The sequence below is a fragment of the Rhyacophila brunnea genome, unplaced genomic scaffold, assembly GCF_057557595.1.
Source record: "Rhyacophila brunnea isolate RB1 unplaced genomic scaffold, BYU_Rbru_1.0 scaffold_13, whole genome shotgun sequence".
In the NCBI taxonomy this organism is placed as follows: Eukaryota; Metazoa; Arthropoda; class Insecta; order Trichoptera; family Rhyacophilidae; genus Rhyacophila; species Rhyacophila brunnea.
In genome coordinates this window covers 12,314,081-12,328,583 of record NW_028232785.1, presented here as the reverse complement: position 1 = coordinate 12,328,583, position 14,503 = coordinate 12,314,081, and the positions used below count along the sequence as shown (strand labels likewise).

The following is a 14,503-nucleotide window of genomic DNA, read 5'->3' as shown; positions in this document are numbered from 1 at the left end:
ATATTATGATGTTGGTCATTTTTTTTTAAATTTATTAAGCCCTTCCTATGCCAAACCATAATTGATAACTTATATCTATAAAACATCTAAAATTCTGTATGGCTTAATGGCATAATTTCGGATATTTTATAGATAAACAAATATGTTTTGACTATTATCCACTATGGCTTGGATTAGGCAGTGTTTAATTGAATTTAAAAAAACGAATAAACACTATCTACACATTGTAGTCTTTTAGTTCAATGAAAACAAATACGTTTGATTGATAAAGTTTAGTATGCACTATTTATATCGGATCTTAACAGCCTACCTCCACCATTCGCCACTGATCAATACACATAATAATCATCTATGTGTTTTATTTCAATAATTTAGTCTCCTTAAATATTTTCGTTTTTTAGACAAGCAACAAAATCGCTTTCTTATTTAAACAAGATGAGACGCGTCATATTTAACAAAAAAGTCGTGAAACTTTTCGGGCCTAACACGTATGCTGGTGTCCTTGGGGCGTTTTAAAAAAGACACCAATGATATTGGTAGATATAGCTATAGATAGATAGATACAATAGCAAAAATACCAGATAAGCTAAGAAATTGTCATAAAAAACCGATAGATAAGTTTATCACAAAATTGACTGGAAAAAAAACCTATTGCTGAACAAGAACTTCTTGTCCGCGTGTTAAAACTGTGAACTAACAAACCCCTCCTGTGCAGTAAATCGCACTTCCGTTTTCAAATGAGGAAGGGAATGGGCGATTTGGCACCGCGAACTGGCCTCCGCCGATTGGTCTCCGGTAATTGGCCGCCGGTACAATCGGACGCCGGCCCAATTGGACGCCGACCCAATTGGCCTCCGGGAGGATTGGATGCCACACAGTTGAATTAAATGCGCAAAGGAATAGACGTACGTTACGATTTGTCGGAGTAAATAAGCAAGTCAGTTTAATATGCTTCTATCTTCTCAGTAATTGTACCTTATACATTTCGCGCTTGACACATTTTATAGATTGAGAATAATTATTATGCCTTATGATGTTTATTAACGCTGCTGAAGAAATAATGAGATTTTAATTGCCCCCTTTAAAATGCACGTTAATTACATCGATCGGCCGCCTGGTCATTACGCACCGTGTGCGTCTTCCGCGTCCAAAGTATTAAAAGAAAATAATTCTTGCCTCGCTAAAACTTAAAGATGTGCATAATCAATTAATTTATTGTCTATTGATACACCCCTGTTACAGGCGGGCTTCTCCCGGTGTAAAATAATCAATTAGTAGCTATCAAGTCGAAACGTAACCCTGACCTTTAGAAACGGCTTCGTAAAACATCTAATCTGATTCCTTGCTCAACCACGTAAGTATTTTTTTTTTATTCATAAGTAAAGGCCTTCGTCCGGTGTGTGAAAATCACATATTGGGCGGAGGTGTAATTAAGATACATTTAATTTAATTTAAAAAGTATAAATGATGATGGATGAAAGCGATAATTTTAAGACTAAATATAAGTACTTATTCAAATATAATAAATTTTGCCGCGCATTGTGCGTGAAATCTGCGCGCCTGCGCCGAGGTGGTCCTCGTGATTCGTCAAATCCAAAATCATGCGATAAAATTTGGCCAATCACGAGAGTCCTTTTTTGTGGAATGGCGTGGGTACGCGAGATTTGAAAAAGAGAAAAAAGTTAGTGAGCGTCTTTTTTCCGACATGTACGGACCTGCGAAACTTATTGTTAAAACAAAATTTGTAAACGTTTAAAGAAAATGTAAAATATAAGAAGACCACGTTACGAGCACGAAAGACCGTGTTTTATTTACACTCCAATCGTTTATATCTCATCTTCTTCTTTTTTGTGAATCCGGGGTTCGATGTACACCTGAGCTAGCCGCCGAAACCCCGGGTATCTCACTATACATGTGTACTTATTTATATTTACAACAAATATTAAAAATAATGTTAGATGTTAGAATGAAAATTACATTATATTTCAGTGTTTTATCGACTAAATATTATAATGAAGCTTAAACATGTATATTATTATGCATAAATGCGTATTTTAAGATAGTATGAAAATACAAACAAAATATTAAGTAAGTTATCTGCTAAGTGTACGGCCTCAGTAGGCGTCGCGTGCAGCGCGGCGCGCAGCGCAGCGTTCGGCGTTGTCTGCTATGGCCTTAGTGAACAGAGAGCGTTGGGAGCGCGAGGTTCGGTTTGAAAAGTTATTATGGAGTCGTACGATATTATTGACATGTGTTTAGAAGAAAGTTTGCTTTTTAAAACTGATCTTATGTATAAAAAGAAAGGTGCTAGCGACATTGTGATACAAAGAGAAATGTTTGGGGAATTTGTTACATTATATGAAAGATTAAGGTTAGATAAAGAAAAATTTCATGAATATACAAGGATGTCCATATCAACATTTGACTATATATTAGAAAAAATTGAACAACGTTTAAAAGTAAAAAATACAAACTTTCATATATCAAATTGCATAACACCTGCAGAGAAGTTAATAGTGACGTTAAGGTAAATGAAAACAAAACTTTATGTACTATATTTTTTTTATTTGATTAGGCAATATACAAGATTATGACGATGTAAAGTTTGGTGTATCATTATTGGTTCGTGCACCTTGTTGCGCAATATAACCACGATTATCATAATACTCATACTCATTCAGCGTGACAGCTTCCAACAGCCAGTCATTTATTTTACCGCGGAAACGCAATTTTTGAATTTCTGTCAACTTCTTCATTGTCGGCTTTATGCTCATTAAAAATAAATAATCCTCATCTTTTCGTAAGTTTTCGGCATCTTGACTCTCAATGAAACGTTTTTCAATCATCGCAAGCTTTTTTTTCTCTATCTCCAGCAAATCTTCCCTTAAGTTAGGGTTGCGTTTTCTCTTACAGGTTGAGGAAGTCGTCGATAGTTGAGATGCTGGAGAGCTCACGGACGTCAACGTTTCTGTGTCTATTAACGGCAAATCTTCAGGATCTTGCCAATTACTGCTTTCTTGGCCATCGGCAATTCGGCTATCATTTAAATTACCAGATGTCGGCACAGGGATTATTTCATCCTTGACGAATCTCATCAAATCGAAATATTGCCACGAAGACACCCAATCATTTGCTTCTGCTCCAGATATGGATGTAGGCATTTTTTTTAGCTCTCGGCGATACTGGTCTTTTAAGTGCTTCCACCGTTTTTTTACAGTTTCTTCTGAAATAAAAATAACATATGGGTACTTTACATTTTCGTTGCAGATACCTCGCTACTGGAGTCTCTTTTAGAGCAATGGCTTTCAGTTTTCGTATGGGAAAAACAACAGTAGCAAATATTGTATACGTAACTTGTTCAGCCATATGGTCAGAATTAGTTGGTATACATATGCGACATCCATCTCAGGAGGACTTAAAAATTGTAGCAAGTGACTATTACAGACTATGGCAATTTCCAAACTGCATTGGCGCCATTGATGGCAAGCAATTGCAAGGTGTGGCAGATGCAAATAAAAAATTCATTGCAATCGAAGTAGGAGGAAGAGGAAAACAAAGTGATGGAGGAACATTTCACTTTTCAACTTTTAATGCTTTCATGGAGAATGGAGGACTCGATATACCACCGCCTGATATTATACCGGGAACAACACTGCGTTTGCTATATGTTTTGATTGCTGATGAAGCATATCCCTTGAAAATAAATATAATGCGGCCTTTTCCAGCAAGAAATTTGAATAGCCAAAGTGAAAATTTTAATAAGCGTCTCTCTCGCGCACGGAAATGTATTGAATGTGTTTTTGGAGTTTTATATGCAAAGTGGCGTATAATAGGTAAAGCAATAGAAACAAACGTGGAACATGCTTGTATAATAATAAAAGCTACATGCATTTTACACAATGCAATAAGAGATTTAGAAGGTCATTTTGATAATAATAACGTTATAAATAATATTGCTACAGCATCAACCACGAATCAATTATCAGGTAATAGACGAAACAATAGTACCTCGGTCGCAGCGCGAGATGCAAGACGCCAATTTGCAAACTATTTTTGGGAAAACAGAATAACACAGGAATAAATTTGTAATGAAATAATACGACGAACTTTATACTAAATAAAAAAAATATTTACCTTCAATTCCGACTTTTACTGCTAATTCCCTCCACCGTTTAGCCTTTATTACTCTATTCTTATAAAGAGGATGAGAACACAGCCATATTTCAGGCATAGATTGTATTTCAGAAATAATTTCTTCGAACGACATTACGAAAATAATTTGCGCGCCGAACTAAACGCTGCTAAATTTCAAACTGGTTTGTCATGAGCGCGCGCGCTCGCTTAGTGTGTGGCCTCAGTGACAAGCGTTGTGCAGAGCGCAGCGTGCAGCGTGGAGGACAAACACGTGTTAAGCGTCAATTACATTGAGCTTTTTTATGAGCTGATTATTGGCAAATTTAAAAGCGGGCGGTTCAGCTACTGCGATTTCATGATTACACACAAAATTTTCCATTCGCTGATAAGCCACAAGCCAGCGAGCGATTTTGACGGAACGTAGTTCGTTTTTTCGCCGGGAGGTCGCTACGCTCCATAATAATGTTTCCATTAAACGTCAAAAAGGTAAATTTCAAAATGAGTAGTTCGTTTTTCCACCACCACGCTCTACTGCGCAGACGCGATATGCCCACAAGCCGGCGTGTAGCTTATAAAGTTGACCGGCTTTCAACTTTTCTCGGTGGAGTGTTTACAACCTGCTTATTAGCTTGTTCGATGATTACACTGGGCGAATTTACAGGCAGATTATAAATTTGCCAATAATCAGCTCGTAAAAAAGCTCAATGTAATTGACGCTTTACGCAATGCAGGTGGCCTTACTGGCTATGAAAAACAGCAGGGGTGTTTGTGTTTCTTACAGCGCGCTGACGAGCGCGCGCGCCCATGACAAACCAGTTTGAAATTTAACAGCGTTTAGTTCAGCGCGCAAATTGTTTTCGTTATTCGGTGGAGGGAATTAGCAGTAAAAGTCGGAATTGAAGGAAAATAATGTTTTTGTTTTTTAGTATAAAGTTCGTTGTATTATTAAGTATTTCATTACAAATTTATTCAGGCCGGAGTTATTGTGTTTTCCAAAAAATAGTTTGAAAATTGGTTTCTTACATCTCGCGCTGTGACGGAGGAACTGTTGTTTCGTCTATTACCTGAGAATTTATTCGTAGTTGATTCTGCAGCAATATTATTTATAATGTGATGATTTGATTTATTTATTTAATTATTTATTTTATTTATTTAGATAAAAGAGTATTACGGCATTACAGCGATTAGCCAATGCGCCATAATACATATTAAATACAAAATTATAAAAATGTCTTAATTACAAATAACAAATACTATAACAAGAAAATAGAAAAGACAACATGTGTTTATGTAAACATTAAAGAAACATGATATATACAATTATAAATTTAACATATTTAGCACGTCTACTAACATTATATAGTTGATAAAAAATAAATCAACCTTTATGGTACCATCAAATAAGTTAATCGCACGATACACAGCATCATGAAACATAACATCTGTCCTGCGACGAGGTATCATGAAAACCGTAGAGTTACGAGTGATATTGGTGGGAACATGAAAATTAATATTTGCCAGTATTACGGATTGTAAATGAACCCACGAAGAAGTAAAAAGAAATGCTTTAAAAGAGCAATCACTCTTCTAGTGGACAGGGATTACATTGATAGCATACCCAGAAGAAAACGAATCGGGAAATTCTCTTTATTATCATTATCACAAGGAAAGAACCCGTATGTTCTTAAGTAGAGAAATCTAAGAAATCTATTGTGGATGATGATCAAAATTGCCTTCGAGATCTCTTATAACATTGCGTAAAATGCATGTAGCTATTATTATTAGACAAGCATGTTCCACGTTCGTTTCTATCGCTTTACTTAATATACACGTCTTTGCATATAAACTCCCAAAAACACATTCAATACACTTCCGTGGCGAGAGAGACAGAGTTATTAAAATTTTCACTTTGGCTAAACGCTCCAAAAGCTCACTGTGCACTAAGGACAGATCAGAGAACGCCGCACGCTGCGCTGCGCGCCGCGCTGCACGCAACGCCTACTGAGGCCGTACACTAAGTATAAATGTTTCAGTAGTTTGATTGATAAACTACTTAGGTACTGGGTGCCGGACGAAATCCCGAAAGCCGAAATCCCGAATACTGAAATCCCAAACGCTGAAATCCCGAATTTCGGCCTTCGGGATTTTGTGATATTTTACCATTATTTATGACAAAGTGAAAGATGTTTGCGGTGTTTAAAATCTTATATTTAACGCCATACGTCAGATGCGATTTTTTAAGAAATATGCCCATTCAAAAATGCTATATTATCTAGGGTCTCGTGGTGAATTCGGGCCCATCGGTTGATATCTGAGTTTTCATTGATTTTCAGAAAAGGCTGTGAATTTCCAGAACATCCTCCAAATGGAAATTACACGATCGTCGGTTTGAAGAGTGTGGTTCCTGGAGAATTGGTGGCTTACAATTCACATATGACTTTAAGCTGTGACGAAGGCTTTACTCCTTCAGACGAGGAGGACAATGTCTGCAACGAATACATTGACGATTGGATCGACGAATTTTCAAAATGCAGCGGTAATGTCATAATGAAATTTTACCCAGTTCCTCCCAGTGGCGAAGGGTGGAAGTAGGCGTTGAGATCTGACATAAATAGTACACACTAAACTTTGTTCGTCATAAGTATTTGTTTTCATTGTCCTAAGACTACAAATTGTAAGTAGTGTTGGTTATTTTTTAAAATTCAATTCAACCCTGCGTAAACAAACACTTATTTGTTTTTGTTAAACTAAGAACACATTATTGTAGATGGTATTGTTTAGATTTTTTAAATTCATTAAGCCCCATCTTAGCCACATTATAATAGATAAAAAATATTCTTCTATCTATAAAATATATAAAATTATCTATGATTTATTTAATCGAATAATTTTAGATATTTTATAGATAGATGAATATTTTTGATTATTATTTAATACCAATGACTTGGTTTACGCAGGGTTTAATTGAATTTAACAAAACTGACCGACACTCAGTGACGTCCCTAGACAAAATGCCGTCCCATTTTTTATACAGAATTTTTTATCATCCATGCACGTGTTGTTTCTGGTCACGAAGGACGTCGAAGGGCAACAGAAGTAAACTAGACATCGTGAAATCGACAAAAAAATTACATTCCTATTAAACCTTTTATGTTAATTAATACATTTTGTTTCCATCCAGTGAGCTGAATTTTTAACGGAAAGAAATATTCGTTATTACTAAGTATAGGTAGCTATTTCCATATTTATATACCTAATGATTCTCCTCGATTTGCCGTCCTTTGAGTAACTGCCGCCCCTAAGCGACGCTCAATCTGCCTACCCACACGGGACGTCACTGCCGACACTATCTGCAATTTGTACCAAGTCAATGAAAACAAATACGTATTATTGACTAAATTTAGTTATGCACTATTTATGTCAGATCTTAACAGCCTACTTCCACCTTTCAAGACTGTTGCATAGGCAATTGTTCATATGAAAAAACAGTGAGATGTCTCATTAAATGTAAAATAAAAAGGTGAATTCAAACATATTATTATGGTCATCTTTAGAGGAAAATTTAGGAATTTATTGACATCACCTAATTTGGATTTTGGAGTGGCTTTTTTACTCGAGGTTCAAATATGAATCTTCACGACTGGATTTTTTTGACCTTTCTCGTTTGTTTTCCGTTATAAATTCATTTGACAAAGCTAGAGTTAATTTAACTGTGACTCATTAGCAGATTTAGAGACATGGGGCCCGAGACACTGAGTTAATTGGAGACCCCCCATGATAAAAATTAAATTAAAACCGTAAATTCCAACTACCGACGTGGGTGCAAAGTAAAAATATTGTAATGTTACCCAAAATTACTTCCTGTACGAAAAATAATTCTATTCAATTAAGGTGTTGTCTGTTTGAGTGATCATAGGCCACTTTGATATTAATTTTAGGGATTTTTTCAATAATTCAGATAATACTTTATACTCAATTTGTGAGAAACACGCATATTTTAAAGATTTTGATAATATTCAATGATTTGAACCGTTTCGTGGCCCCATTTCAGTATTCTGACGAATCGATTGTGTCATCAGTGTCAAAAAAATTCACCGCTGCCTTTACTGAATCGGTTTGTGATTTCATGCTTTTGATTTGGTTTCAGAAATCTGCGATCTTCTCGAGAGTCCAGAGGCCGCATGCCAAGGCGTATAGATGAATTAAAACCTAGTCGTACAAATGCCACGGAAAAATCACTTTGAAGTTGTATTAGCAACCTTTAGGGGTGTAGAAATTTGATTGGTACATAAACTATTATACTATTAAGAAGTCTTTTTATTTTAATAAAAAAAAAACACAATGTGGATGTTGTTTCAATTATATGCAGAGCGTTTAGAGCGGAGCTCGAAGCAGGAGCACGGAGCACTGGAGCAATGAGATTTAACCCGGAGCAGGAGCGGAGCCGGAGCACCAAAAATTTGTAGTGCTCCACTGCTCCGGTTGTTTTTTTTTTATTATGAAATTTTCGTCCTAAAATCTAATGAAAATAGTACCTAGATATATTTTGACACTTTGCAACACTGGAATTATTTAAAATATGGCTACACTGCCTAGTGATACGAGGGTGGGTCAATAATTCCTTAGAAAAAAGCATTAAAACAGTTTTTATTTTTGTATTTTTTTTTTATTTCTCAACATAATCTCCTTCGAGCTCAATACACTTGGTAAGACGTTTCTCAATTTTTTTTAAACCGTCAGAAAAATAAGTTTTCGGAAGGTCCTCAAAATAAGCATTTGTCCGATCGATGACTTCTTCATTTGAAAAAAAACGTTGTCCACTTAGCCATTTTTTTAAGTTTGGGAAAAGGAAAAAGTCACTGGGGGCTAAATCTGGCGAATACGGTGGGTGGTCGACCAATTCGAACTTCAATTCTTCAATTTTAGCCATTGATCGTAAACATGTGTGAACACGGGCATTGTCCTGATGAAAGAGGATTTTTTTCCTGTTTAAATGAGGCCGTTTTTCTTCAATTTTATTTTTTAGCTGGTCCAATAAAGATGCATAATAATCCCCTGTTATTGTTTTTCCTTTTTCCAAATAGTCAACGAAAATAATTCCACGTGCATCCCAAAATACAGTAGCCATAACCTTACCAGCTGACTTTACGGTTTTCGCCTTATTTGGACATGGTTTGCCTTCGCAATCCACTGCTTTGACTGTTCTTTCGTCTCGGGAGTATAGTGGTGTATCCATGTTTCATCCACAGTCACAAAGCGACGAAAAAATTCATCCGGATTGCGTTGCATGAGCGACAACAGGGCTTTAGAGGCCACCACCCTATTGCGTTTATTGTCGACTGTGAGCAAACGCGGCACCCATCTTGCAGAAATATTTTTCATGCCCAATTTGTCATGTAAAATAGAAATGACGCTACCTTTTGAGATCCCTGTAACCTCAATTATCTCACTCAATTTTAATCTTCGGTCACTTAACACCATATTGTGGATTTTATTGATCATTTCTGGTGTAGTCACCTCTACAGGACGTCCTGAGCGTGGTTCATCCTTTGTTGATGTACGACCACGTTTAAATTCATTTAACCAGTTATAAATAGTTGCAAGTGAAGGAGCAGATATGCCGTGAACTAAATCCAACTCATTTTTTATTTCCTTTGCTGTTAACCCTTTTATATTAAAATGTTTAATTACAGCTCTAAACTCAATTTTCTCCATTTTCCATTTTTCCATTTACCACAAGCAAATTTTTTTTTTAAATGTACGAGAAACACACAACAACCCGACCAATCTGATTAAAACTTCGCAGCATACTGAATCGGTAGTGCCGCTGCATGAAAACAAACCGCTTACAGTACTAGTCGCGCCACCTGTCGGCTTTTCTAAGGACTTATTGACCCACCCTCGTAAATAACCTCATTTTTTTGACTGACGAGGCAAATAATGAGAGACGATTTGCTTAAATTAGCGATTATTTAAAAACGACTTACTTATTTTTTTAATATTTATATGCATATAGTACTTATTAAAACCTTTTACCCGGAGGAGAGCAGACCATGGAGCGGAGCTGGAGCAAGTATTAGGTCCCGGAGCGGAGCTGGAGCAGAGCAACTCAAAAAAGGGTCCGCTCCAACGCCCTGATTATATGTATGCGAAAGCCGAAAATAATTATAACTTAACGCCCACGGTGGCCACGCGGCTTAAGCTTTGGACTATCACGCCGTGGGTCCCAGGGTCGAATCCTGGGTCTGGCAAGTACACATATTGTTTTTCAATTTGTGTGTGAGTCAGGGTATGGACCTAATAGGTTGAGCAAGTGGCTGACATCCATTTCTCGTAAAAAACAAAAATCTGTAATACAAACCTCTACTCTGTGGAGGCCCATATCGACCCTCTTAAGCCAAAAGGGCGTAAATAACATTTTGGCGTTTTTTAGTTAAATATGAGGTTAGGTTCACAAAAAAATCATCTACAGACTGCCAAAACGGCATTCTTCATACGTGATCGCAAGCTGAATTTTGATTTTTCAATTTGGGTGTAAGTGATAACTCTACAGAAACCCAATAGGAATTAACGGACCTAACGCCTATTTAGCTGTCAAAAATGTCATAGGGTAATGCAGTTACGTCCTTTGCCGACTTCATTGAATGGCATCTATTATCTGTCAAAACGTGATATACCTAGGTATATTGTGTTGTGTAGTATCTCCTAATTTTTATGGTCTTTTTCATTTGCAAAATTGAAATTGATTGGTTTTCTCAATGGCAAGTGTTATTTTGATCGTTTTCTGAACAAATGCAGTTAATAAAAATAAGTGACATTTTATCATAATCATTATTGTAATGTTATTTGTCACTGTAGTACCTAGTTTTTGTAGTGCCAAACAAATATTTGTGAATAATCTTTTGCAATGTTCTTATTTTATTTTCTAGATAACGTTCAAAACTAATAGTGCAGATGGCTTTTGGCGGAAAGAGTGAAAATTCTATTTCCGATGCTATACCTGTTGACTCGTTGACCACTTCTGATGCTGTGCTTTCTGACGGTATAATGCCATCCATGCTCGCTATAACCAAACGAGTAACCTAAATCTTATTTAACAGGATTGGATTATATAAAAAAGTATTGCGGAAAGTAAATAAAACAAAAGGTAAAATGTATGTATCTGTTAAGGGAAACATAAAAGGATAAATTTAATTTGTGTGAAGGTTACAAAAACAATAGTCACTTAAATACTAAAGCTACAGTTCTGAATTTGAAAAACCATAAAGATGAAGTGAAGCAGGCAAAAATATTTTTTTCAAAGTCAACAAGATAAGTCTAAGATAGATGCTCGTTTTCAATGTGCTAGCTTTGATCTACAAAGTCTTGAATACTCCTTATGGTGACTCTATGATGCTATTTTATAGCCAAAAATATTCTTACTAACACCTTTCAGTATATGAAAGTGGACCAAGAGAAGGTTTTTGCTATTTATGGGGGAAGTGTGACGGTAACAGAGGTGCTAATGAGATTTTCACGATTTTGCATACATACATTAGAATGGTAGATGAAATCTCGAGCACAAACCATCTATCTCTTTTTTGTGACAGCTGTCCTGGACAGAACAAAAACCGTCAAATGGTATCCATGGTTCATTGCACACTGCAGAGAGCTGTGCATTTAAAAAAAAGGCCAGGGCCCCTTGCCCCCCCCCCCCTGGGTGCGCCACTGCTCTGTGGATGGTATTTAGCAGTTATCCAGGACGCCGGAATCCGGTTGGCTTGAAGAACAGGCAAGCTCAGTTGAATTTCGAAGTGGCCGAGCCAGATCTAACATTGCTTCTTCATGGTGGTGGCATTTGGTTTCAATCGAGTACAGTCGTGAATCTCAGACATTCCGCATCGAGTTGAATGTTACATTAAAAGGAATCAATTATTTATCCAACAAGTTGTTATTCTTTGGAATAATTATTGAGTGTTTTCAAAAATAATTTGTGGTCAAATATAAAAAAAAATGTAAGGTTTTGGGCTTTCGATCTGTAAAATGAATGTATAATATTCGTCATAATGTATTTTAAATTATAATCACTTACTTTTCATAAATGATTCCATGTAATTTGTTACTGATTTTTCCTATCGTGTCATGTTGTTGTAATGCATTAATAAATCTGACGCGCGAACCTAATAGCCCGTTTACACGTGCATGGATTTACTGCTGACAGTACGTATTATCGCGGCCATAACAAGAAAATGCACTCGTAAACACGTATTATTGCATGCATATATCAAAAAAAAATCCGCGGCTTCTGAATTTTCACGTGACATTTGACAAACGCGCAGTAGAACGACAGTGGCGAACCTGCCGGAAGAATACGAACTACGCCGCGAAGAGCATTTTGATGTTTACCAATTTTCATATCCTGTCAAGTAGCACCGTTCAATGACAACAATGAGATAGGCGAGACGGTCAGCAGTTTTGCGTGTAAACATTTTATATTAAGATAGTTTAAATTACACAATATCGGTGCCAGTAAATCCATGAACGTGTACAGGCGCTATAAGATAGGATAGACATAAAATTATTATAATCGTGGTTTTATAAAAAAATGAATTATCTAATATTTTAATATTGTTTAATACCAAATACTTGTTATTTATAAATCTATTTAAAATTTTGAAATGTTTGTTTGAAAATTGCATTGCAGTTAAGTATTACATAATGTTAGTTGCATTGAATCATGGAGAAAAACAACATAAACGTCTGCGCCTCAGAATGTTGACAACAATGTTGATATTTACACAATTGTATTTGAAAAAAATATTCAGAAAATTATTTTTAATTTCATGCTGTTACTGCCAAAAGTTAGTATGTCGATAATTTCGGTATTTGGAGTTAACAACGAATGATGTGCCTATATCAGTGGCGAAGGACGGAGGTAGGCTGTTATGATCCAACATAAATAGTGCACACTAAACTTTAACAGTCAAATGTATTTGCTTGAACCAATACCACAATGTGTAGATGGTGTTTGTTAGTTTCTAAAATTCAATTGCAAAATTCAAATTCAATCATTCACCTCATGGTGAGGTGTGATACGTTGAACCATATTATAAGGTTCATGTACCCACGTATATTATCTATTATAGAGTCGCTGCAATGATAGGTAGTTGATATTATTTGACATTTCATTTTGAGTTACCATATAACTAAAAATATTCTGGCAGATTGGGAAAATATTGTCGGGTACTGTATTCAATATTTCTATTGGCAATCCTTTCATAATATATCGCAGCGCCATGACGGCACGGCGGCCATGACTCTTTTTTTTTTGACCATATCCGATCCTAATAGGATCATATGGGCCTCCACAGAGTAGAGGTTTGTATTAACAGATTTTTGTTTTTTACGAGAAATGGATGTCAGCCACTTGGTCAACCTATTAGGTCCGTCTCACACACAAATTGAAAAACAATATGTGTGCTTGATAGATCCAGAATTCGAACTTGGGAACCACGGCGTGATAGTCCTACGCTTAAGCCGCGCGGCCACCGTGGGCGTTAAGTTATAATTATTTTCGGCTTTCGCATACATATAATCAGAGCGTTGGAGCGGATCTTTTTTTGAGTTGCTCCGCTCCAGGACCTAATACTTGCTCCAGCTCCGCTCTATGGTCTCCTCCGGTCCGGGTAAAAGGTTTTAATAAGTATTATATGCATTTAAATATTAAAAAAATAAGTAAGTAGTTTTTAAATAATCGCTAATTTAAGCAAATCGTCTCTCATTATTTGCCTCGTCAGTCAAAAAAGTGAGGCTATTTATCACTAGGCAGTGTAGCCATATTTTAACTAATTCCAGTGTTGCAAAGTGTCAAAATATATCTAGGTACTATTTTCATTAGATTTTAGGACGAAAATTTCATAATAAAAAAAAAACAACCGGAGCAGTGGAGCACTACAAATTTTTGGTGCTCCGGCTCCGCTCCTGCTCCGGGTTAAATCTCATTGCTCCAGTGCTCCGTGCTCCTGCTTCGAGCTCCGCTCTAAACGCTCTGCATATAATTGAAACAACATCCACATTGTGTTTTTTTTTTATTAAAATAAAAAGACTTCTTAATAGTATAATAGTTTATGTACCAATCAAATTTCTACACCCCTAAAGGTTGCTAATACAACTTCAAAGTGATTTTTCCGTGGCATTTGTACGACTAGGTTTTAATTCATCTATACGCCTTGGCATGCGGCCTCTGGACTCTCGAGAAGATCGCAGATTTCTGAAACCAAATCAAAAGCATGAAATCACAAACCGATTCAGTAAAGGCAGCGGTGAATTTTTTTGACACTGATGACACAATCGATTCGTCAGAATACTAAGGGCTCCGAAACGGTTCAAA

At 36.3% G+C, this 14,503-nt stretch overlaps 3 protein-coding genes across 4 annotated transcripts in view; 1 reads left to right on the top strand and 2 right to left on the bottom strand.

The window, feature by feature from the left end:
- LOC147076509 (ovochymase-like) overlaps positions 1 to 8,480 on the top strand; it is a 63,686-nt gene extending 55,206 nt beyond the window's left edge. The window contains exons 22-23 of one of the 2 annotated variants that reach the window (XM_085941161.1): positions 6,468 to 6,670; positions 8,282 to 8,480. In XM_085941161.1, coding sequence (XP_085797287.1) covers positions 6,468 to 6,670; positions 8,282 to 8,331 — 253 coding nt within the window. In that variant the 3' untranslated portion in view covers positions 8,332 to 8,480. The remainder of the gene's footprint in view (positions 1 to 6,467; positions 6,671 to 8,281) is intronic. The other variant, XM_085941160.1, reaches the window with a different exon arrangement.
- Positions 2,487 to 4,393, bottom strand: LOC147076510 (uncharacterized). Its single transcript, XM_085941165.1, has 2 exons — positions 4,135 to 4,393; positions 2,487 to 3,223 (listed from the first exon to the last, which is right to left on the bottom strand). Exons 1-2 carry the CDS (start codon positions 4,265 to 4,267, stop codon positions 2,589 to 2,591), a joined length of 768 nt encoding a protein of 255 aa, XP_085797291.1. The 5' UTR covers positions 4,268 to 4,393; the 3' UTR covers positions 2,487 to 2,588.
- Positions 8,481 to 14,206: 5,726 nt separating the features above from the next.
- The window catches only part of LOC147076508 (ovochymase-like), a 76,728-nt gene continuing 76,431 nt past the window's right edge, over positions 14,207 to 14,503 (bottom strand). The window contains exon 23 of the mRNA XM_085941159.1: positions 14,207 to 14,383. Within this exon, the coding sequence (XP_085797285.1) occupies positions 14,334 to 14,383 (50 nt within the window). The 3' untranslated portion in view covers positions 14,207 to 14,333. The remainder of the gene's footprint in view (positions 14,384 to 14,503) is intronic.

Coding starts and splice junctions, on each gene's coding strand:
- LOC147076510 (XM_085941165.1), bottom strand. CDS start 4,267: ATGTCGTTCGAAGAAATTATTTCTGAAATACAATCTATGCCTGAAATA. Junction 3,224..4,134: donor AGTAAAAGTCGGAATTGAAG/GTAAATATTTTT, acceptor TTTTTATTTCAG/AAGAAACTGTAAAAAAACGG.